This window comes from Thamnophis sirtalis, unplaced genomic scaffold (genome assembly GCF_051295495.1).
Source record: "Thamnophis sirtalis isolate CommonGarterSnake01/CBP01778 unplaced genomic scaffold, rThaSir2_p1.2 scaffold_4, whole genome shotgun sequence".
Taxonomy (NCBI): domain Eukaryota; kingdom Metazoa; phylum Chordata; class Lepidosauria; order Squamata; family Natricidae; genus Thamnophis; species Thamnophis sirtalis.
In genome coordinates, this window is record NW_028261384.1 from 633,262 (window position 1) to 658,021 (window position 24,760).

At 48.2% G+C, this 24,760-nt stretch overlaps 1 protein-coding gene and 1 pseudogene across 2 annotated transcripts; both read left to right on the plus strand.

Moving 5' to 3' along the window:
* The first annotated feature begins 49 nt into the window (after positions 1-49).
* On the plus strand, positions 50-11,751 carry LOC148045687 (uncharacterized). The gene is made up of 3 exons (XM_087712254.1): positions 50-1,715; positions 10,674-10,728; positions 10,851-11,751. The coding sequence occupies exons 1-3, from the start codon at positions 99-101 to the stop codon at positions 11,516-11,518; spliced, it is 2,340 nt and encodes a 779-aa protein (XP_087568380.1). The 5' UTR covers positions 50-98; the 3' UTR covers positions 11,519-11,751.
* Positions 11,752-19,725: 7,974 nt separating this feature from the next.
* Positions 19,726-23,242, plus strand: LOC148045688 (verrucotoxin subunit beta pseudogene; annotated as a pseudogene). Its single transcript, XR_015696296.1, has 3 exons — positions 19,726-20,017; positions 21,487-21,813; positions 22,322-23,242. The product of XR_015696296.1 is annotated as a verrucotoxin subunit beta pseudogene (transcript).
* The last annotated feature ends 1,518 nt before the right edge of the window (positions 23,243-24,760 follow it).

The following is a 24,760-nucleotide window of genomic DNA, read 5'->3' on the forward strand; positions in this document are numbered from 1 at the left end:
CGGACTATGGAAAGGCTGCAATCTCCAGCTATCTGGTAGTGTACAAGGTTTCAGGGGAAGAAAACTAGAAGACCGTGAAGACAGTAGACTCCAGGGAGATGTTCCTGCTGAAAGATCTGCCTCCAAACACAGAATACCAGTTCAAATACGCTGCTTGTTGCAAGGTAGGCCTTAGTAAATCCAGTGACCTGAGCCCACCCATAAAGACCCGTCCCACCAGCCCTCCTGAGAAATTGAGAATGGTCACTGCAGCATCTTCTGTCATCTCTGTGGCCTGGATGAGTCCCAGCATTGTTGCCTCAGGAGTTGTGGTCAAGGAGTACAAGGTGGAGTACAGAATGGTGGAGGCTGCAGCTGGGAAGAACCAATGGACTGAAAAACAGACTGGGAGAAAAACAGAGTTTTGCCCTATTGAAGGTTTGCAGCCCCAGACAGCATTCAGAATACGGGTGTCTGCCGTGTGTGACAATGGAGCTCTGAGTGTCCCCAGTGAGGAGGCGGAGGTCTCCACATCACTGGAGGAAGAAGATGCAGAGAACATAGCTTGCCAGTTCCTTCAGAAAAGCTCCCTGGTGGAGGACAGACAGCCGTTAGTGTTCACCCTTCCTCTGGAGAAAGTCTCCTCAGATGCCTCCACCTCCCGTCTCTTGTACCAGCTTGGAGAGGAGAACATGGAAGTGCCCAACAAAGTGATCCTGGTGATGGGGGCAACAGGGAGTGGGAAAACCACTCTGATCAACGGGATGATCAATTATATCTTGGGTGTCCAGTGGGAAGACAATTTCAGATTCAAACTCATTCATGAAACCACCCAGAGAAATGAAGCTGGAAGCAGGACGTCTGAAGTCACAGCCTATGTGGTGAACCATCAGAAGGGCTTCCGAATTCCCTATTCGCTCACAATCATTGACACTCCAGGGTTTGTAGGCCCAAGAGACACAGAGCAAGACAACCTGGTTGAGAACCAGTTCCTGGAGTTTTTCTCCATCCCAGGGGACATTGACCGTATTGATGCCATCTGCTTCGTAGCCCAGGCCTTCCTTGCCCATTCAACTCACGCCCAGAAACTCAGCTTTCATTCCATGATCTCCATGTTGGGAAAAGACATGAAGGATAACATCCAACTCCTGATCACCTTTTCAGATGGGGGGACTCCACCTGTCCTGGAGGCCCTCAAGGAGGCTGACTTGCCATGTGCTCAGGATGAGTCAGGAATCCCTCTGCACTTCAGATTCAACCATTCAGCCCTCTTTGTTCATGAAAAATACGGAGAAAGCTGTAATGCTGCTTCTGAAATGTTCTGGAAAATGAGCACTGAGAGCATGAAGAATTTTTTTGATTCATTAAAGTTTCTGGAAACCAAAAGTTTAACCATGATCATGGAGAGCCTCAAGAAACGACAGGAGCTGGAAGATGCTCTTAAAAGACCTCCCTCTCTAAAGGTTGACCCAGTCCAACCAAAATGTTTTCAGATCATTATTGATCCAGAAACCATTAAGAATGCTTCAGTCTCCAGATACCTGGTGGAATATCGGTTTTTAGGAGAGGAGAATTGGAAAAGTGTCTATACGGAAGATCCTAAGGATCAATTCACCCTGAAAGATGTCCACCTAAATCGTCTGTACCAATTCCGATGTGCAGCTGTGACTCAAGAAGGGCTCGGTCAATGGAGTGAGGTCATCGCTTGCATCTGTCCTACAGGAAGGCCTGCTGAGGTAACTTGCTGGTTTTGGTGGTGATGGTAGTGGTGTTGGTGGTGGTGTTGGTGGTGTTGGTGTTGGTGTTGGTGGTGGTGGTGGTGGAGGAGGAGGAGGAGGAGGAGGAGGAGGAGGAGGAGGAGGAGGAGGATGATGATGATGACAAGGTGGAGCTAGTAAAATAGTTGATGCCAGTGTCCCATCCAGCACCCTAATAAAATCAGGAGCCTCAAACCATTTAGTGAGAAAATCCAGTTGTTTATTAGGAGCGCCATGCCAGCTCTGTCTTCACCCAGTTCACGCCTTGCCTCTGACCCTGTTTTCCCTTCCTCCCAAGGTGTGTCACCAGTGGCATTCCCCAATGAAGCACTTTTGTGGGTCGTAGAAGTCACTCCCTCCAGCTGTTGTGGGTCACTGTGGCCTTGATTTCGGGCAGCTAGGATGTGTTTTGTTTCGACTGGGGTGTCAATTCCTGGGTGCAGCTGTGAGGAGCGATTTCCTATGGCAACTTGGGAGCAGACCAGGAAAGCTTCACAAGTTGACATTCGGCCTCCCTCACTCCTGGAAGGCAACCTGTGCAAGGCAAAGATAATTTGAGTACAGGTGTATCTTTTAAGGGGGTGGTTCCCCCCCAGCCTTCGTTGGGTTCTTTTTGTGGAATTTGGCTATAAGGGGAGGGTAGCCCCTCCCCTTGACTACCTATTAGATTTGCCCCCTGTGCTACCTGCAGTCATGGATGCCCTGCAGCTCATAATGGGTTTGGTTCCCTATTACTACTGGGTCTATGGGCTCACAGGGTGGTGGTCTGAGGGGTCAACCCAACCGCTGGTTTTAGGAGGCTGCTGTGGAACACCAGATGTATTCTCTCCAGCAGCTGGGACAGTTTTAATTGCACTATAGGAAATGGCCCCATGAATTTAGGTCCCAGCTTCATACTGGGGGTCCTTAGCAATGTTCCCTCTAATATTTTTTCAGTGTGTGCGGAAAAGTATAGTGTTCGAGCAGCACATTTTCATGCCTGAGCACCTGAATTTTTTTTAGCCATAATTGCCATCAGAGCAGATGTTGGGAGGGGGTAAGGAGGAAAAGGGGCCCCTCCCTCTCCCTCAGACCCCCAGGAAGGGAGGGAGGGGAGGGGGAGGGAAAGGAAAGAAAATGGGAAACAAGAAAAGAAAAGGAAAAAGGAAAGGAAATAGAAAAGAAGGAAAGGAAAAAGGAAAGGAAATGGGAAAGAAGGAAAGGAAAAAGAAAAGGAAAGGAGAAAGGAAAGGAAAAGAGAAAGGAAATAGAAAAGAAGGAAAGAAAAAAGGAAAGGAAATGGGAAAGAAGAAAGGAAAGGAAAAGAGAAAGGAAAAAGGAAAGGAAAAGAGAAAGGAAAAAGGAAAGGAAAGGAGAAAGAAAAGGAAATGGAAAAGAAGGAAAGGAAAAAGGAAAGGAAATGGGAAAGAAGAAAAGGAAAAAGGAAAGGAAAGGAGAAAGAAAAGGAAATGGAAAAGAAGGAAAGGAAAAAGGAAAGGAAATGGGAAAGAAGAAAGGAAAGGAAAAGAGAAAGGAAAGGAGAAAGAAAAGGAAATGGAAAAGAAGGAAAGAAGAAAGGAAAGGAAAAGAGAAAGGAAATAGAAAAGAAGGAAAGGAAAAAGAAAAGGAAATGGGAAAGAAGAAAGGAAAGGAAAAGAGAAAGGAAAGGAAATGGGAAAGGAAATGGGAAAGAAGGAAAGGAAAAAGGAAAGGAAATGGGAAAGAAGGAAAGGAAAAGAAAAGGAGAAAGGAAAGGAAAAGAGAAAGGAAAGGAAAAAAGAAATGAAAAAGGAAAGGAAAAAGGAAAGGAAAGGAAAAGAAGATAGAAGAAGGACAGAAAGGAAAAGGAAAGAGTGGAAAGGATTGGTACTGCTCAAAAATCAAGTCTCAAGATCCCATGGACCCCTTTGGCTCAGGCAGTCCAATCCCACGCTGCTTCCCTCTCTCCCCAAAGCGAAGGGATCACAGAAAAAAGGCTGAGCCCAGAACGGGGCTTCAGACGAGGCAATGCCTGAGAAAGCCCGGATGTGCAGAGAATTTTTTTTTTGAGTATTTTATTAAGATTTATAGGCCGCCCTTTTCCCTGAGGGGACTCAGGGCGGCTTACAATCATTAGGGAGGGGGTGCAATTCAAAATAAACAATATGTGAACAAAATAAAGTAATAAAAACACAACTTGCATTCAACATTCAACACTTGGGTGGGGCAAATTAGAGACTTATCCCCAGGCCTGTTGGGAGAGCCAGGTCTTGAGGGCTGCGCGGAAGGCCTGGACGGTGGTGAGGGTGCGTATCTCGACAGGGAGATCGTTCCACAGGGTCGGAGCTGCAACAGAAAAGGCTCTCCTCCGTGTAGTCGCCAGCCGACATTGACTGGCGGATGGGATTCGGAGGAGGCCCAGTCTGTGCGATCTTATCGGTCAGAGGGAGGTAATCGGCAGAAGGCGGTCTCTCAAGTACTCAGATCCACTACCATGAAGGGCTTTAAAGATGGTCAACAGCACCCTGAAGCGCACCCGGAGATCAACAGGTAGCCAGTGCAGCTCGCGGAGGATGGGTGTTATGTGGGCGAACCGTGGTGCGCCCACTATCACTCGCGCGGCCGCATTCTGAACTAACTGCAGTCGCCGGATGCACTTCAAGGGCAGCCCCATGTAGAGCACATTGCAGTATTCCAGCCTAGAGATCACAAGGGCTCAAGTGACTGTTGTGAGAGCCTCCCGATTCAGGTAGGGTCGTAACTGGCGGACCAGGCGAACCTGGGCAAATGCCCCCCTGGTCACAGCCGACAGAAGATGATCGAGAGTCAGCTGTGGATCCAGGAGGACTCCTAAGTTACGAACCCTATCTGAGGGGTATAAAATTTGATCCCCCAGCCTGATAGATGGAACATTAGCCAAATTGTTGGGAGGGAAACACAACAGCCACTCGGTCTTGTCCGGGTTGTTTGTTAGCGCTCATCCAGTTCTTGACGGCCTCCAGACCCTGGTTCATCATGTCCACCGCTTCATTGAGTTGGCACGGGGCGGACAGATACAATTGCGTATCGTCCGCATATTGATGGTATTTTATCCCGTGCCTCCGAATGATCTCGCCCAGCGGTTTCATGTATATGTTAAATAGTAGGGGGGATAAGACCGAACCCTGTGGCACCCCATATTTTAGGGGCCTCAGGGACGATCTCTGTCCCCCCACCAACACCGACTGCGACCTGTCCGAGAGGTAGGAGGAGAACCACTGCAAAACAGTGCCTCCCACCCCCACCTCCCGCAGTCGTCGCAGAAGGATACCATGGTCGATGGTATCGAAAGCCGCCGAGAGGTCAAGGAGAACCAGGATGGACGCATGGCCTCCATCTCTGGCCCTCCAGAGATCATCGGTCAATGCGATCAAAGCGGTTTCTGTGCTGTAACCGGGTCTGAAGCCGGACTGGAAGGGATCAAGGTAGCTAGCTTCATCCAAGGCCCGTTGAAGCTGGAAGGCCACCACCTTCTCAACAACCTTCCCAACAAAGGGAAGGTTGGAGACAGGACGGTAGTTATTTAAAATGGCTGGATCCAAGGATGGTTTCTTCAGGAGGGGTCTCACCACCGCCGTTTTAAGTGCAGCGGGGAAGTGCCCCTCCCGAAGGGAGGCGGTTATGACCGCCTGGATCCAGCCACGTGTCACCTCACTGCTGTTGGCAACCAGCCAGGAGGGACACGGGTCCAGAATACAGGTGGAGGCACTCACAGCTCGAATGGCCTTGTCCACATCCCCAGAGGCAACATCCTGAAACTCAACCCAGAGATGGTTTGCCAAGTGATCCTCTTGTGTCCCGGCTGGATTTGCAGCGGTGGAGTCCAAGTCCGACCGAAACCGAGCAACTTTGTCCGCTAAGAATTGGGCATAATCCTCAGCTCTACCCTGCAAGGGTTCCCCCGTATCCCTCCTATTTAGGAGGGAACGGGTTATCCTAAACAGGGCGGCTGGGCGGGACTCAGTGGACGCAACCAAGGTGGCAATATGAGATCTTTTTGCTGCCCTAAGTGCCCTGATGTAATCCTTGGTGCAAGTTGTTAATAGTGCTCGGTTCGACTCGGACTTATCGGACCTCCACAAGTGCTCTAGGCGTCTCCTCCGGCGCTTCTTCTCCCGGAGCTCCTCGGTGAACCAAGGGGGTCTCCGGGATCCGCTGACCCGGAGGGGCCGTAGTGGCGCAATCCGGTCAAGAGACTCCGATGCCGCCGAGTACCAGGCAGAGCCAGAGTCTCCGCCGAACTGTGGGCGAGAGTATCAGGAATAACCCCAAGCTCCGTCTGGAACCTCAAGGGGTCCATCAGTCGCCTGGGGCGGAACCACCTGGTCGGTTCCTCCTCCCTACGGTGGGGGTTTGGCCTCCGGAAGTCAAGCCTCAGTAGGCAGTGGTCTGACCATGACAGGGGTATGGTCTCATTTCCCCTCAGACCAAGATCACACATCCACTGCTCCAAGAGAAATACGAGGTCGAGCATGTGACCCGCCGAGTGGGTTGGGCCCCGAATTACCTGGGTCAAGCCCATGGCTGTCATGGAAGCCATGAACTCCTGCGCCCCATCAGAGTGTTCACCGAGCGATGGCAAATTGAAGTCCCCCAGAACCATAAGCCTGGGGAACTCAATTGCCAGCTCGGCTACTGACTCGAGGAGTGAGGGGAGGGCTGCTGCAACGCAGTTGGGAGGCAGGTACGTTAGCAGCAGACCCACTTGACCCTTGAGGTCCAACTTCACCAGCAGAGTCTCACACCCGACAAGCTTCGGAGCAGGGACCCTACGAGGTACTAGAGACTCCCGGATAACAATAGCCACACCGCCACCCCTTTCCTGGGCTCTCGGCTGATGAAGCACCTGAAATCCTTCTGGGCACATCTCTACAAGGGGGACTCCTCCTTCTTTGCCCAGCCAGGTTTCAGTAATACATGCCAGGTCTGCCCCCTCTTCTAAAATCAAGTCCCAGACGAGGGGAGCCTTGTGAACAACAGACCTGGCATTTAGCAACAGCAGCCTGAGACCAGGGTCCTGAATACTCACGCCATCTGGCCTTGGAGTGGGACTCATAGGGCCGGAAGGAGGGATCTCTGTAATATAGCAAACCCTCCTTCCCCGGTAATGGCCAGCCCTAAAGTCCCCACCGTATCTGCCTCTCCCTGTAGTGACCATTATGCTCCGACCCACTCCCGTGTCCCTGGTCCCCCCAGCCACCCCGATGACCCCCGCATTCCCCAGCAGGTCCTCCGAGGCACTCATACTCATTCACTCACCCAAGCAGTCTCCACATGATAATTAAAACACAAAATACAGCAGATAAGTCAATAAAAGTGGAACCATTCGCTCAATCACATGCGTATCCCATGCATATCCCATACAAAGGAAGAAAAAAAAAGAAAAAAGAAAAAGAAAGGAAAAGAAAAGAAGGAAGTTGCGCAGTTACTTAAAAGGTGCAAATTCTGGGAAAGTCCAAAAGAAAGTCCAGAGTGGTTGAGGGAGGGGGAGGGCCTTCTTGCGAACTGTAAGTGCCCTCCACTCGTCCAATAGTGGTGCTGTCTGCGGCAGCAGGTCCAAGGCGGCATCAGGCAGCGATGGACATAGTAGATGGAAGTGCAAGTGGAAGTGCAGATAAGAGGGCAGATGAAAATACAATCCAAAACGTCCAAAAGCCACTCTCAGGAAGGAGTCAAGTCTCACGCAGTAAAAGGCCCTGCAATGGCGGGGGCCCAGTGGGAGAGAGAATGCACTGACAGGGGAGGCCAGGCCGAGGGGAGAGGAAGGGGGGTGCAATAATAGCAGATGGAAACGACCTCCCATTCTCTCCCAGTGCTGTCCCAGGCTGACCGCCTTCTCCCTGGGACAAAATGGATGGATAGTCCAGTGCAATTCTAAGAACTCCTCACAGTCCTCAAGGTCGGGAAGGCGCAGCTGAAAATGCTGAAAAAGCTGAGAAATGCCATCCAAAGGCATCATACGAGGGCCGCCCAAAACGGCGACCCAGCTGTTTGCTTCTTTGGGCCCCCTGGAGTTCGTTCTCCTACAGGAGCCTCTTCCCTCACTGGCCTGAGAAAAACTGCAGTGGGAACCTGGCTGCTTTGGTGTTGAAGTCCAGCTACCCAAGCTGCCGAAAAAGGGAGACTCGCGTTTTCAAAACGGCCACAGCGACCAGAGAAGCCGACGTGGAAGAGAGAATAGCAGAGGGAGGGGGGGAAGTCTCTCCGCCAGCAGATGGAGGAAAATCGAGGCTCTCTCAGGCCAGCCGGGTCGTAAAAGCACCCCCAAACATATTACCCAACATCTCCAACCAAGTTGGGCTGCAATGCCTTCCAGACGGCACCCGGGCGGCTACACCCAGCAAATCCCATTTTCCCAGGAACTGACGAAGCCCCAGAGGACCAATGGGAATTCTCCCTTATGCAGCATCATCGATCTCCAGGCAGAGTCTTCCTTGATTTCACCAATCAGAAATCAGAGTTCAGAAGGGAGGGAAGGGGGATATTTTCAGTCACATTTGAAGGCATTAAAAAACACTGCGCTGCACTTTGAAACTTGTGTGCGGTGTTTTTTTGTTACCTGCGCAGCCGCTCACGCATGCACCTTAGAGGGAAGGCTGGTCCTTAGCCTTAAGCATTTGTTGGAGAGGTAGACCTTCTCCCCCACCTGGAACGGCCGTTGTGGGACTCAGTGTAGGTCTGCACTGCTTTAGCCAGCAGTTTTTTGACATTTTCCAACGCCCCTTTTAATGTTGACAGCCAATCCATCAAACTGACAGAGGAGGGGGATTCCCTTGGGTATTCCGGCATTGGGACGAAGTCCATACTGCTTATTACTTTGAAAGGGGTTAGTCCCGTGCTACTGTGAACAGCATTATTGTAGGCAACCTCTGTGCATGGCAAGAGGTCCATCCAATTGGACTGTTGATAGTCCGCGTAGCACCTCAGGCTCTGTTCTACAATGGCGTTAAGTCTCTCCGCCCTGCCATTGGTGCTCGGATGGGAGGCCGAACTAAGGCCCTGGGATGACTCAATCAACCGCAGGAACTCCCTCCAGAACTTATCCGTGAACTGGACCCCTCTGTCTGACATAATTCTCTGTGTGGTACCCCATGCAGGTGGTAGATGTGCTTCAGGAAGCGTTTGGACAGCTGGTGGGCTGAGGGGAGTCGGCTGCCGGGTATGAAGTGTGCCTGCTTGAAGAATAAGTCATTCGCAGTCCAGATCAACCCTGTTTCCCCTGCTTTTTGGCAACTCAAGTATAATTTCCTCCCGTGCCTTTGTTGGCTCAACCATCTGTTGAGGTTTTTCCTAGTCTCTTTTTCATAACAGCACAGAAATTGCAACTTTTCACATAACTGTCCGTGTCTTTCTTCATGCCGGGGCACCAGAATTGTCTCCTCACTAAATGTAAAGTTTTTATGAATCCAAAGTGGCCCATCAATTTGACATCCTGGCTTCTCCGGAGGATTGAGGAGCGGAGGAACTCGGGGATGTAGAATTTCACCCCCTTTCATGCTAGGTCAGGGATGGCTAACCTTTCCGTTGTTGGGTGCCAAAAATGTGAGGGCGATAATGCAAAGCACCCCCACATGCACGCCTCACTACTCACCTCCAAGCTGAACTTGGTATTTCCTCCGGGGGGGCTGGGGGAGGTTCGTTTTCGCCCTCCCCAGCCTTCAGGAAAGTCTCCGGAGCCTGGGGAGGGTGAAAAACAGGCCCAATGGGCCTACCATAAGTTTGTTTCCAAATAACAGCCTTGCCCGGCCCTCCGGGAGGCCAAACATCAGCCGGCCGGATGGAGATGAGGGCTGGTGTGCCGTCAGATATGCCTCCATGTGCTACCTGTCACACATCTGCCATAGGTTCACCATCATGGTGCTAGGTCCTCCCTTATTTGTCAAGCGGTGTTGGTTGTCATGGAACCAGGGGTCCTCTAGGAGTCTGGTTTTGAGTTCCATGGTTAAATTGCTTGTGAGTTGGCCTTGCTGGAATTGTTGGTGGGTGGTCACTTGAGCCTCGGCTGAGGTAAGGGGAATTATGGAGTCTACTCCCTTCTCCTGCCGGCATTTGTATTGGGGCATGCAGGAGACGGCATCAGCTAGGAAGCTCCCCCCCCCCCACCGGGATGTGTTTTATCTGCATTGGTTAAAGTATTGGGCCCAGCGGACTTGTTTAGGCGGTGGCTTCCACAGGGGTCCTAAGGGCCCCCAGATTCCTATGGTCAGTCCAGACTTCCAATGTTTTCTCCCCCCTTCCAAAAGGTTGTACCATGTTAGTAGTGTCCATCTTACTGAAAGAGCCTCCTTTTCTCACCCTTCCCATTATCCTTCCATGCCAGTGAGTAGTTTTAAGAAGAAACTTGCCCATAATAGTTTAGGGCCTAATGCTGGAGCAGGGGTCGGACTAGATGACCTCCAAGGTCCCTTCCAGCTCTGTGGTTCTGTATAAATCTCTCCACTCAGCCTTACCAAGAGAATGGTGATAGACGTGGAAATGGACATCAGGTCTTCTGATGGCTAAATCTCATCTTGGTATCCAGGGCAAGATGACTTTGAAAAAGCTTCCTCTCTCACCATAACAGGCAAGACGAGGCCAGGACTGGCTGGGAGGGGAGGGGCGAGGAGAAGCCAGGCGCCCCTCCATGTGAGTGACCTCAGGTTGCCCACACCTACCCAGTCACATGACCACCCAGCCGCCCCTACCCAGCAGTCATTGGGGCAGAGAAGCGGTTGCTAAATGATTTGAATGGATCCCAAGAATTGAAGGTCTGCATAAAAGGGGGGTGAGGTAGAGAGAAGGAACAGATGGGTCAGCCTCAAGGACAGTGAGGAGGGGGTGGCTCTTTTTTACACCCCCGGCTCCAATTCCTCCCTGTGTCTTCTGGGGGAGGGGAGTTCCTGGCAACCTCCCTGCAAGGCAGCCTCTCCTTTTGCTGATTCTGTTCCCTTTTTCATCCAGAAATCCCGGGTTTTGTGCGGTGCGACTGGTCTGGAAAAGACTATAAGCATCCCAGGTAAAGTCTTGGGCCCTGGAGGGTGGGCTGGAAGCTACTGTCCTGGGTGGAAGGACAGGCAACTAAGGGTTTACGCTGCTGACCGTGTCCCCTTCTTCTCTCCTCTCCCCTCTGGGTTGCAGGGCCTGAACGGAGGATCGTCCTGGTGGGCAAAAGCGGAATTGGGATAAGTGCAACAGGAAACACAATTCTGGGGAGCAAAGTCTTTAAGTCTGATATGTCATTTGGTGGAGTAACAAGAAATGTCTTTATGTCCCGGATGTCAGTTGAGTCAGTAACACAAGTATGCCAAAAGGAGGAAACACAGCTGAATGGCAGGAAAGTTGTGGTTGTTGATACGCCTGGCTTTTTGCATACCAGACGTCCACAGGAGGACGTTGCTGCAGAAGTGAGAAAGTGTGTGATGTTTTGCTCCCCGGGTCCCCACGTCATTCTGCGGGTGATGCGTCCTTGGGGTTTCTCCCAGGGGGAGGAGGAGGTGGGTCAGCTGATCAAAGAGATTTTTGGCCCTAAAGCCAAGGATTATATGATCGTCTTGTTCACCTGCAGAGATCACCTGGAAGGTGAATCTCTTGAGAATTGCATATCAATCCATAATAAAAAGCTCAGGGTAAATGGATATGTTGCTGAATGTGGGGGCAGGATGTTGGCTTTCGAGAACAAGGCCGAAGGGGCAAAACGACAGGCTCAGGTGGCCGAATTGATGGCCATGATTGATGATCTGGTGGAAAGGAACAGAAATGCTCCTTGTTACACAGAAGACATGATGAATGTCAAGCAAAGACGCTAATTCTTTTAGCCATTCATGCTACAATTAAAATGCATGAACGTTAGTGAAAAACATACAGAAATGATTCAGACAACATATTCCAAACGAACAGCAAAAGTGATCACTAATGGGGACTTGATGGAGACTTTTAATACAAGAAAGTGTACTAGACAAGGACGCCCACTATTTAGGAATAACAAGACTATGTTTATGTGTACTGAAATGTATGTTACCCAGTTACCACACCATTCACGCAGTGATATGTATATAAAGAATATTAAAAATAAAAATTTGATTGAATGAAAAATAAAAGAGAGGGCAGCCTTGAGGTTCTTTCTCACCCCTTCCTGTTTTCCTGGGGCAACTTCATGTTTTCTTAGCAGCTGCCACAATTTTTCTGCAATGCAGTCTCTGTAGTCCTTCCAGGGCTCCATGTGGACTCACTAGAGAGAGCATTTCTGTGTCAACCTGAGGTCTTCTTATTAAATCTCCTCCTTTTTTTTTTTACAAAAGAGGTTGTGTCTTTTATGGGTGGGGTGAGGTCTGGTGGGGTTGCTCCATTCAGCTGAATTTATACCATTCTACGATGCGCTTACAAGACAGAAGTAGCCCAACTCTTAAAACAGGTTCCTAACCGGAAAAGATGTTGGAGAGCAGGAGGAATGTTGATCTTGAGAAGATCAGACAGCCTGCGAGGATCTAGGGAGGTAGTTGCTCTGAGCAGGGACTGGACTAGATGGCCTCAAGAGACCCTTCCAGTTCTGAGATTCCCCAATTCATCCACCAGGAGCTCTTCTGCTCTGCTCGTTCTCCCCAGGGTCCCCATTAATAGTAACAGGGCTGGAAGGGACCTTGGAGGTCATCTAGTCCAACCCCCTGCTGATGCAGGAGACCTGTACTAGGGATTCGAACTGCCGAACTGCTGACCTTTCTAATCAACAAGCTCAGTGTCTTAGCCAGTCTGTCCTCTGCCTGTGGGCTGCCCCATCTGCTATCAATTGATTGCTTGATTGATCGATCGATCAATCGATCAATCAGAATAGAGCCGGAGGGGACCTGGGAGGTCTTCTAGTCCAGCCCCCTGCTCAAGCAAGAGATCCTATTCCATTTCAGACAAGTGATTGTCCAGTCTCTCCTTAAAAACCTCCAGTGAAAAACTCAAAAACCATAAGGCCTCCCTGCACCTTCCCCTCCCCTCTACAATCCAAGGAACTGAGGAAGCAAAAGCATCTAAACCAGGGATCCTCAACCTCCGGTCCGTGGACTGGAACCGGTCCTCAGTAGGCCAGAAACTGGGCTGCGCAAACGAGTGAAGCCCCATCCGTGGGATACAGGCAGCCCTTGAAACCACGGTCCCTCCAGTCCAGGATAAACCTCTCTCCACAAAACTGGTCTCTGGTGCCCCAAAGGTTGGGGGCCACTGATCTAAACAGCAGGAAAGCGAAAGCGAAAGTGGACTCGCGTGCCTGCACTGCCTGGAGACCAAGTGATTGAGGGGTGGGGGAGAAACTGAAAAAGCCCCTACCTCACTCAGCCTCAGTAAACAGGCAGGGTGCTCAATGCAAAACGGGGCATTTCTCCCCTTGGTTCTTAAGTCACAAAGGGCGTTTCGGGCTGAGGTCTCCCCAGCCCTCCGTCTACAAAAGCCGGCTGCGCTTCTGCTGCTCTCTGCCCCATGCTTTGCAAAATGCTCCCCCTGCTCCCCCTCCCAGCAATCAAAAAGCAGGGGGGGGGGAGAAAAAGCCCCTGTCAGGCCTGCAGCCATCTTTTCTTTTGGCTCTTTGGCCTGCCACACTTTCAATTACCCTACTATGCCTTTTCTATGGTGGGGAAATGGGAGGGAGGGATTGTACGGAGTTAGATGCTATGTAGCCATAACAACATTCTTTCTAGAAAGCCAAGGTCATCCTTTGTCTCTGCACCTCTGCACCTGGACGGAACTGCAGGGGTGGAACTGCCAGCATGGCAGTGGACGATTGGACCATGTGGTGGGCTTGTGTGTGGAGGGGCAAGATCTTGAACTTTCAACAGGGTGGGGAAAACCGGGAAGCTTTCAGATTCGGGTTTTCCCAGATGTGCCAACATGGCTCTCTTCATAAATTGGGGCTTTGAGCAATACTTTGCCACGGACTCTGATTTAATTTTAGATGCTATTTGGAACCCTGACAGCCCCATTATTAGTAGTGGGTGATGACTGGATCCTCCAGGCCCCCCCTTGGAAAACCCCACCAGCTGAAAAAGGGGCTCTGCTTAAAGTAGCCATGGGTCCCCAGCAAGGGCCAGGCAAATGGGCTTTGGATTGTTACCCTGTTTCCCCGAAAATAAGCCCTCCCCGAAAATATTACCACACAGCAGCAGCCATGAGGTGACCTCGCTCGCCGCCTCCTGCACCTCAAAAGTAATAAGACCTCCCCGAAAATAAGGCCTTTTTTCAGGAGTCAAAAGAAAATAAGACCCTGTCTTATTTTCGGAGAAACACGGTACCATTATTATCAAGATTAATAATCATTCAAATTAATTACTAGTAATGATGATTAAGTACTAATATTATTAATTCATTATAAATGAATAATCATTATCAGTGTCAACAAAGTGAGATGCTATTCTTATGGTGGGGGAGGGAAGTGAATGAAAGGAGGAGGCATTGGAGGAAAAAGTGGGGAGAGAGGGAGAGCTAGATAGGTGAGGGAAAAGTAGAGGCCGAGAGGCCCTTGGGGGCCGTGGGAGGAAGGGCCGCCTCCTTCCAGAAGACCCCCAACTCCTCTCCCTCTTGCAGAGAGGGTGCAAACTGCAGGAACACAGACTCTGGGGAAACATTGCCCAAACTCCCAAGGGGTAGAAGCAGCTCTAAAGAGCAGAGGGTCTCCAAACTCAGCAACTTGAAGACTTGTGGACTTCAATTCCCAGAATTCCTCAGGTAGGATAGCAGGCGATGGACTTCTGGGAGTTGAAGTCCACAAGTCTTAAAGCTGTCGAGTTTGGGAACATCTGCCCAGAGGAGTAAAGGACCAAGAGAGGTCTTTGCTGCCCTCTGCTGGATGGTTGTGGAACTCATTTCTCAAAGACATTTCCTGTTTCTCTACTTGCAAAGTAAACCGACTTAAATAGGAATAAACAGGAAGGCTGATTCAAAACAGGTGAAAGGTTTTTTTCCCCTGGCACTTTCTCTTTCGTTTTCTGAATGCCCTGAAGACAACGCAGAAGATGAGGCTTTCTGCATAATTTCCAGGCTGAGCCTTGAACCTGGGACTGGACCGGCAGAGTGGTGGTCCAGCCTTTGGAGGAAGTGGGCTGGAGGTGCTCCCTCCTGGACAGCCTTAGAGCAGTGCTGAAATCTAATTTTTTTACCCATCGGTTCTGTGAGCATGGCTTGGTGGGAGGTGTCATGTGACTGGGTGAGCGTGGCCAACTTTTTTCACTTTTTAAAGCATTTTTTTTTTTACTACTGGTTTGGGCGAAGAGGTAAAAGAAATAGCAATAGCAATAGCAGTTGACTTATATACCGCTTCATAGGGCTTTCAGCCCTCTCTAAGCGGTTTACAGAGAGTCAGCATATTGCCCCCAACAATCTGGGTCCTCATTTTACCCACCTCGGAAGGATGGAAGGCTGAGTCAACCCTGAGCCTAGTGGGATTTGAACAGCCGAACTGCTGATCTAGCAGTAGCCTGCAGTGCTGCTTTTAACCACTGCGCCACCTTGGCTCTTAGAAGCAGCTTTAAAGAGCAGAGGGTCTCCAAACTCAGCAACTTGAAGACTTGTGGACTTCAATTCCCAGAATTCCTCAGGTAGGATAGCAGGCGATGGACTTCTGGGAGTTGAAGTCCACAAGTATTAAAGCTGTCGAGTTTGGGAACATCTGCCCAGAGGAGTGAAGGACCAAGAGAGGTCTTTGCTGCCCTCTGCTGGATGGTTGTGGAACTCATTTCTCAAAGACATTTCCTGTTTCTCTACTTGCAAAGTAAACCGACTTAAATAGGAATAAACAGGAAGGCTGATTCAAAACAGGTGAAAGGTTTTTTCCCTGGCACTTTCTCTTTCAAGCTCAAACTGGTAGTGAAAAAATTGGCAACCCACCACTGATATGCATTGTTTCCAAAATGCTTAGCATGATAAAATGCACGTAACCGGAAAAATTATAAGCTGTCTTTAAAAACGTGAAAGAGGTAATAGCTAAATGTCAAACCAGAAGGTGGCAGCTGTAACTGCAAGCAGGGCCCAAAAGGGGCAATAAAGCTTATGCTAAATAAACGTTGGTTAAAACTGTGAAGCTCTAAGCAGGAAAAGGGGAGGGGGGAGGAAAGGGGTCGGTGTAGGGGGAAGTGTGGCTTGACGCGCGTCCACTCTGCTTTACCCCTATTTCCAAATACATTAATAAAATTCTTTGCTACTTTCAATTTATTGTCTCGGGTAGTTCCATATGCGAATGTGAAATGTTTATCACAATATTATTATTTGTAAAGATAGGAAAATGAAGGTTTCCTATTTAGCTTGCAGACCTTGGATTCATTGAATGAGTTTACCAAAAATGCAAGTATTGCGGAATATACAGCCTCCTGCTACATAACTAAGCTCATTTTCATGCCGAATAAACTAAATTATTAATGGAACTTAAGTAGAAAACTATATTTAACTAGATTTTTTACTCCAAAAGCATTTTATTAAAATAAATTTGATAAAATAAAAAAATCTGAATTAAAAAATATCTAATTTCAATTTTTAAAAATCTGATTCTTTTGATTTTTTTTAATCGTTGATATTTATCCACCCTGGGAAATCAGATTGAAGAAAAAATAGATGAATTAACCTGAGGGAAAGGTGGAGAGATTAACCTGAGGGAAAGGTAGTGAAATTAACCTGAGGGAAAGGTGGAGAAATTAACATGAGGGAAAGGTGGAGAAAATAGCCTGAGGGAAAGGTAGAGAGATTAACCCGAGGGAAAGGCAGTGAAATTAGCCTGAGGGAAAGTTGGAGAAATTAACCTGAGGGAAAGGTAGTGAAATTAGTCTGAGGGAAAGTTGGAGAAATTAACCTGAGGGAAAGGTAGTGAAATTAGCCTGAGGGAAAGGTAGAGAAATTAACCTGAGGGAAAGGTGGAGAAATTAACATGAGGGAAAGGTAGAGAAATTAACCTGGGGAAAAGCTGGAGAAAGTAGACTGAGGGAAAAATAAAGAACTTAACCTGAGGGAAAGGTAGAGAAATTAACCTGAGGGAAAGGTAGAGAGATTAACCCGAGGGAAAGGTAGTAAAATTAGCCTGAGGGAAAGGTGGAGATATTAGCCTGAGGGAAAGGTGGAGAAAATAGCCTGAGGGAAAGGTGGAGAAAATAGCCTGAGGGAAAGGTAGAGAAATTAACCTGAGGGAAAGGTGGAGAGATTAACCCGAGGGAAAGGTAGTGAAATTAGCCTGAGGGAAAGGTGGAGAAATTAGCCTGAGGGAAAGGTGGAGAAATTAGCCTGAGGGAAAGGTAGAGAGATTAACCCGAGGGAAAGGTAGTAAAATTAGCCTGAGGGAAAGGTGGAGAAATTAGCCTGAGGGAAAGGTGGAGAAATTAGCCTGAGGGAAAGGTAGAGAGATTAACCCGAGGGAAAGGTAGTAAAATTAGCCTGAGGGAAAGGTGGAGAAATTAGCCTGAGGGAAAGGTGGAGAAAATAGCCTGAGGGAAAGGTGGAGAAATTAACCTGAGGGAAAGGTGGAGAGGTTAGCCTGAGGGAAAGGTGGAGAAATTAGCCTGAGGGAAAGCTGGAGAAAGTAGACTGAGGGAAAGGTAGAGGGAGAGGCCTGAGAGGAAAGGTAGGGAAAAGAGGAAGAAGGGAAAAGAGAGAGACCCAGAGTAAGGGAGATAGGCACGGGAATTAACAAAAGAGTGGAGGGAATGAAGGAGAGACCAAGAAGCAGAAGGAGGACACAGTGAGGGAGAGAAAGAAGGGCCAACCAGCCATCTGACCACCATCCCACCGCATGACCTTCCTGCTGGGGGTGGGGGGGAGACTTCATAAGGGACCGGCTGGAAGGACAAGACAGCAGAGGTCAGCTGACTGGAGCTGCCTGAGCGAGGGACCAGGATGGATTGGCAGCCATATTGACAGACTGTCACAGGAGAAGACACTTGGGTGGTTGGAAAAGAGGGACAGGGGAACCTGGACTCCAGCGACCCTTTCAGCTGGAAAGGCCTGGAAGCCGAGGCTGGGCTGAACATGACAAAGTCAAGTGGAGATGCCTACAAGATGGAGAGCGGTTCAATGGCTCCATGGGGGCACCATCTCAATTTTCGATGAAATCCTGCAGACACTCCTGAAAGTCAGTGCGATTTTTGACAGCATCATCATCAGAGTCTGCCAATCTCAGTTGTCTTAGAGAGTCCGACCACATGTGATTGGAAAAAAATGAGACAGAAACGCATAGACTTTAAACCAGAGACTCTATTATTGGGTATTATACCAGGTACACACAATGGGGGAGGGGAGGGAGGCCAATGGCGGGAAATTAGTAGCTGAGATCCTAACATTGGGAAGGGGATCCTGAGATGTTTTGGGATCTCGTCTTCCTTGTTAGGAAAGGCAACTTCAGATTAGGAGGGGGGAAACAGATGGCTTAGCAACAAGTGTGGCACAGAAGCACCTGTGTTGTTGTTGGGGGGGGGGATGTTGCAGGTAATTTGGGGAGGGGGAGTTGCTCCTCTTCTGAAGGCTGCTGAATGCTTTTCTGGCAGCCAAATAAGGTGAGACCAGGAATCGAGAGCAGGGAAGGAACATCTTCTTCCCACCCACCCCCACTCACCCATTATCCTCCTCAATTCCATCTCCCCCACCCACAATTCCAAATTTTGGTCTTCCTGGAGGGATCACGCTTAGCTCTCTGTGGGGATTTTCTCCTTGGTTTGTTTCAAGCCATGGATGGAAATTCATCAAAGGGAGAAAGAACTTGGAACTAAGGAGAAACTTCCTAACAGTGAGAACAATTATGCAGTGGAACACCTGGCCACCAGACATCTTGGTGGCTTCTTCACTGGATGTCCAAGGTCCCTTCCAGCTTTGTGGGTCTATGATTTTGCAAGGGCCTCCTGCTTGAATGGGGGGTTGGTGTAGATGACCTCCAAGGACCCTTCCAGCTTTGTGGTTCTATGATTCTTTAAGGGTCTCTTTCTTGAGAAGGGGGCTGGACTAGATGACCTCTGAGGTCCCTTCCAACTCTGTTACTCTGAATCGGAATGGGAGGGGTTGTTGCCTAGAGACACCAAAGATGGGTCCATCTTCCTTTGGGGGGAAAGTTCTGGAGAGGGTGGTTGTGTGGCAGCTCCAGAGGTTTGTGGATGAAATGGATTATCTGGACCTTTTAGCAGTCATTATAATTCAGGCTTGGATATGGGACAGAAATGGCATTGGCTGCACTTTTCAATGATCTCTGTACAAGATAGAAAGTCAACAGCAGGATTGCGTTGTCCTGTGTGGAAACACACAACTAGCTGGATGACAATCTAGAAAACAGACTTCCATTGCCATTTCCACGGCTGAGACGGAGCTCATCGCGTTGTCAGAATTGTGTTCGGAGTTAACACGGTAGACACAATAGTTAAAGGATGTGGATATTGAAGCTAAGAGAGCTATACCAGCGTCTCAAGATAACACTGTGTACACAAATGGCAAGAGAACCAGTTGTTAAAAAATTTGCAGCCCAACACAGAATAGCCCTAATTTATTCTCCATCAGAAAACAATTTGGTTGATTTTATCACAAAGCCACGGAGTATACAAAGAGACAAAGATCTTGTGGAACAACTTGGTTTAAATGCTGTTCAGGTATACAATTGGAGTGGTTCTAAGACACAGGTGTCAAACTCATGGCCCACAGCCACCCGAACCCCTGGTTTACCGAAGGGGGAAAAAGTCCCGGTATGTCACATGATGGTGACGTGACGATGGGAGTTTGACACCCCTGTTCTAAGATATTTCATTTAATAAATCAAACAGCAAGGTGTACAATGGGCAGAGCACATGGTTGTAGCCGATTGGTCGGAAGGCACGAGAGGCCGCTACATGAGGCAATCTACATTATGATTGGTTGTTGGGGGAGAAGGGGCAATTTCTCTTTTTCCTGCCTTTTTTCTTCTGCGTCTGCTGTTCTGGGTTTTACCTGATGATTTACCTCATGACGCTCCAGCTTTCATGGCCATCTTGTTTGCCATATATTGTAAATATATATTCATTTATATAAAACTTCAAGGTCGCATTAGAGTTTTCTGACTCGGTTTGGACACAGGCTGCAGAATTCCCTGACAAACGGAATCAACATCAGTGGGTGGAGGGTGGCTTGTGCCCACATCCGGCAACCCCTCAGAGAGTTATCGGTTAGTTGTGGCGTCCTCCAGAAAGTTTCTTCTCTCTTACAGGGAACCTGAAGCATCAGCGACACGCAAGAGCCGAACATGGCCCTGGCCGAGGACCCCATTGAGACCCCAGCCCTGGGCCGCCCCTTCCAGCTGGGGATGCTGTACGACTGCCGCAAGGACGCCCTCATCCCAGGTAGGAACTGGAAGAGAAGGGGGCGGATGGGCATCTCCTGCGGGAAACTCAGGAGGGAAGAAGGCTGGAGTTGCCATCAATGCACAAGCTCAGCTCAAGGACACTTCGGAGTGGGATTCCTGGGCCCAGGGTCTGCTAATACTATGTTTCTCCAAAAATAAAACCCCATTTTATTTTATTTTGGGTCCTGAAATAAGCACTAGGGTAGTGATGGCGAACCTAAGGCATGCGTGCCACAGGTGGCACGTGGAGCCATTTGTCAGGGCACGCAAGGCGCTGCCCTGTCAGCTGAGTTCACCCTTTTATAAAGCCAGAGAATGCTGGCTGGGGAATTCTGGGAGTTGAAGTCCAGACATCTTCAAGTTGCTAAGGTTGAGAAACACTGTTCTAGAGGAAATGTGGTCAATTCATGGTATGTTGCAGGAACTTCGTTAACCTGATAAACCATAGTTGCCTGATACCTATCAGGTGGCCTAGTTACTCGTGTTGTCAGCCTTGGTAACTCAGGACTTATCACCGGACTTTCTATTTTCACTTGTTCCTGCTCTACTACTCTCTCTTCAGTAGACAACTCATTTTTATTATTCAATCCTGGTTTCTCATCATCTTCATTAGTGTGGTTTTTGTAATCACTTCATTATTTGGATCTAACCCAGTGTTTCTCAACCTTGGTGACTTTCTATGCTGGCTGAGGGATTCTGGGAGTTGAAGTCCAAAGGACTGAAAGTCGCCAAGGTTGAGAAACACTGATCTAACCTATTCCACCCGATATGTTCCATAAATTTGGTATTTGCACTGCTAACAACCTTTGTTGATCCTTTTTGCCAAAATCTGTAGGACCTGTGGTTGGAATTATAGCCTATAAAAATTAGCTGTTGAGCTCTTTCTTGGCCTTTATGCCTTAATTGCGAGGGAATATGAAGCCATGCTGGAGTTCCAAATATATGTATGTCACGGAGGTCTGGTTTCTTGCCATACCATCTAGTAAACGGTATTTCACCAGTTGTGGTGTTAATTACGTTGTTTAAAATACGATTTCCACACATCATCGCCTCACCCCACAATGATTCAGGCAATCCAGCATCAGCCAGCATTGTCCTAACCATGGATTGCAATGTCTGCCCTCTTCTTTCCACAAATGCATTATGCTGCGGGTGATAAGGTGCAGAACGTTTGTGTTGTACACCAGCCTTTTGCAACATAGTTGTAAAATTGGAGTTTGCGAATTCTGTACCTAATTCTGTGCCTAGCAATTCCCATTCCCCTCTACTCAGTCTTTGGAGTTTGTGGTATTTTGCAAAACATGTAGGAGGCTTCCTTGGTGATGGCCAGACAGAACAAATGAGGGAACCCTCCAGGGGACATAATGTCTCGCTTATCCATCCTCTCTGGATCCTCTCTATCCAGCTGCAAGTATTTTGGAGGTCTGGTTTCACTTTTATCTGCCTGTTTCCTTCTATTCCATGCAGGAGTCACCCTTTGGGACTACAGTTCACTTCAGAAGGATCTGACCATCAAGCCTCAGCCCAAGACAGAATCTGAAATCATTCCTTCTGACAGAATAGATGACAAGGCCTCCGCCCTGAAAATCTCAGCATCCCTCAAGGCCAGTTTCCTCGGGGGGCTGATTGATGTGAGAGGGTCAGCAGAGTATCTTCATGACACCAAGAAGTCCAAGAAACAGGCCAGAGTCACCCTTCAGTACAAAACCACCACCAAATATGAACAGCTGACAATGAGCCACCTGGGAATCCAGAATGTCTCTTATCCAGCCGTCTTTTGCGATTTCTCCGCGGGTGGTTCATGAAGCCAATGAGGAAAGAAGACTCGGACACGAATTTCCTTTGGGACGAAACCGACCCAGAACGAAGTCTGGGGGCTTCTTTTATTGATCATACACAAGGGAGGGGTGGATTCACATAGCCAATGCGGACCAATCATGATTGTGCAAGCTTACAGTATATGGTAACTCATTTACTCTCATGTAGACTCGAAGAACACTCATAGTCAATAAACCTTTTATCATCATGCAAACATCCAATGCTTAATTAATGTTTGAGAGTTAAACAGTTGTAACCCCTGATTTAATCAACGCTTAGTTACAAGTCTGTGGTTGCTGATCTGCTTAGTGTTAAAGGTACTGATTTAATTAACGCTTGGAGTTGGACAGTTTGTCTTACTGATCTAATCATATGGCCAATTATTGCTTTTAGTTTACTGATTTAATCATATGGTTTAATTATTGCTTCTGTTCTATACGTGTTACAGTATGGCAGATGCATACCTGCACGTATATCGCAACAGTCTTTGAGCAGGGCACAGCCACCCACGTGGTCACCGCCATCCTCTATGGAGCCCAGGCCTTCTTTGTCTTCGACCGAGAAGTTTCCTCAATGGAGATGGTGAAAAATATAGAAGGAAACCTCAAGTCTACACTCATAAAGGAAATATCTATTGGAGCAGAGGTCCAGCTGACTGAGGAGGAGAAAGTGAATGCTCTGAAGTTCAGATGCAAGTTCCACGGAGACTTTTCTCTGGAAAAAAATCCAGTGACTTTCCAAGATGCCATGAAAGTTTTTGAAACTCTACCGAAAATGTTAGGGAAAGATGGGGAGAAGGCTGTGCCTGTGTGGGTTTGGCTCTTCCCTCTGACCAAGCTGGATAGCAGAGCAGCTAAGATGGTCCGTGAGATCAACGTTGTGTGGATCTGTGATGCTGAAAAGATCTTGGAGGAACTCAATGACATTGAGATGCAAAGCAATGATCTAGCCAACGATCCCATTGCTGAGACCTTCCCTGAGATCCAGAGGAAGATCCAGCATTTCAAGGATCTGTTAAAGCAACATAGGTGTACTTTCCAGAAACAGCTGGCCAGAGTGTTGCCTTCCATTCGGGGAGGAGGGCAGGAGGAAGGGACCCTGGTGGACCTCTTGATGTCCATCAAACAGTCACCCTTCAACAGCCAAAGACTCTGTGAATTTCTGGACACCAAGAAAAGAGAAATGAACTTTGTCAAATCTTATCTGACTATTTTAAGTAATATAGAAGTTATCTCATCTCAGAGCAAGCTGGAAGAAATAATTCTGGACCTGAAAAACACAAACTGATGAGGAGGCACGACCCAGAACCAGAAGCCAGACTGCAAAAGCACAATTAGCCTCTTTAAAACCCCTCCTACCCTTACATGAAACACAACCCCCCAAACAATCAGAACAGAACACACCTCCACCAAATAAGGACACACCTCCACCCAATCAAGACACAGCCAACCCCCCACCCAATCAGTTTAAACCCCCACTGGCAGTTAAAAGGAAGAAACAGCCGAGATCTCACACTACTCCTGGAAACACCAAGCCTGAAGTAGCCTGAAGCAGCCTGAAGATGACGAATGAGACTTCGTCGAAACGTTGCCAAGACATCTCCAATTCTACGCGGGAGAAAACCCGAACAACTAGAGACCTACATACTAACACCCGCGAAAACCTCAGAAAACATACATACATACATACATACATACATACATACATACATATATACACACACACAGACACACACACACACATACACACACACACACACATACATACATACATACATGCATATCCACAAAAGAGGCTTGGAAAACTAGAGTGGCAGCGGCTATCAGATTTTTTCCCTTCTTCCTCTTTCTTTCCCCCCCCCCACCCAAAGATGGATCAATACGCACATGAGGAATCCCCAAAATTTCAAAATATCCTGGCTGAAATTCTAAACATATTGGAAGGATTCGAGAGATTTGAGAAGAAGTTGGATAGACTATTGTTTATCACAGCAAAAGATGATGGGGTTGGAGCCCCAAAAATTAAAGAAGAGAATGAAAATATAGAAGATAAAAGCAAGGGAAGATGGAAAAGTGAATTTGACAATTTGGAGCTCTATCCCAGACTTCAAGATACAGGAGAAAAAAGGGACTTCTGGTGGCACCGTAGGCTCTGACGGACATCTCTCTGGGATGTTCCAGCCTCGAGATCACGTTAAGCTGCTGTAACAGCATAAATCAGCTGTCTAGCAGTTTGAAAACCCTCCCCTTGGGAAAAGAGGGGGAGAAGAGCTGCTGGGTGAGGGTAGAGCTCTCTTAAATCCCCAGGAGTAATTCTGGGACTTGGAAGGTGAGAGCCCCCCTGTAGCCCAACAGTGCTCCACTCTCAGTGACGCATCTGCATTTGCAGATCAAAGAGCCGTGACCATCCCTGCAATCAATGTTTTAATCTACATTTGAATAAGAAGCAGGCAGAGCAAAGACAGGAGCATTTACAATTGCAAGTACAAACCTTAACTCCGTTTGAGGACAATCTCCTTTTGTGAAGATTAACGGTATAGAAGGAAAATGGTGCCCGAACATCAAAGGGTGTGGCTAAAGTGAAACTTAACAAACAATTATTTCTTAAGTGTTCGCTAACATTGTTAAAAGACTAAACAGCATTGGGTTACTAACAAGCTATAAGATTTAACAAATCTGGGGACTTAGTGGACTTTCTGGACTTAACAATTTGGCTGTAGAAAAGTGTGATTTGAATAGTTGAAATGTCTTCAAACCAAATCAAATTAACTGCTTCAAAGAGCGCTGGCAGCTCTCCAGCCCAGACAAACAAATTGCAATCTTTATTACCTACCCCCGTGGAGGCTTTAACATTTGAAGCTCTTCAGGGGGCCTTAAAGGAACAGGCCTCTGTTCTAGAAGGGACAATCACAACTGCCTTTAAA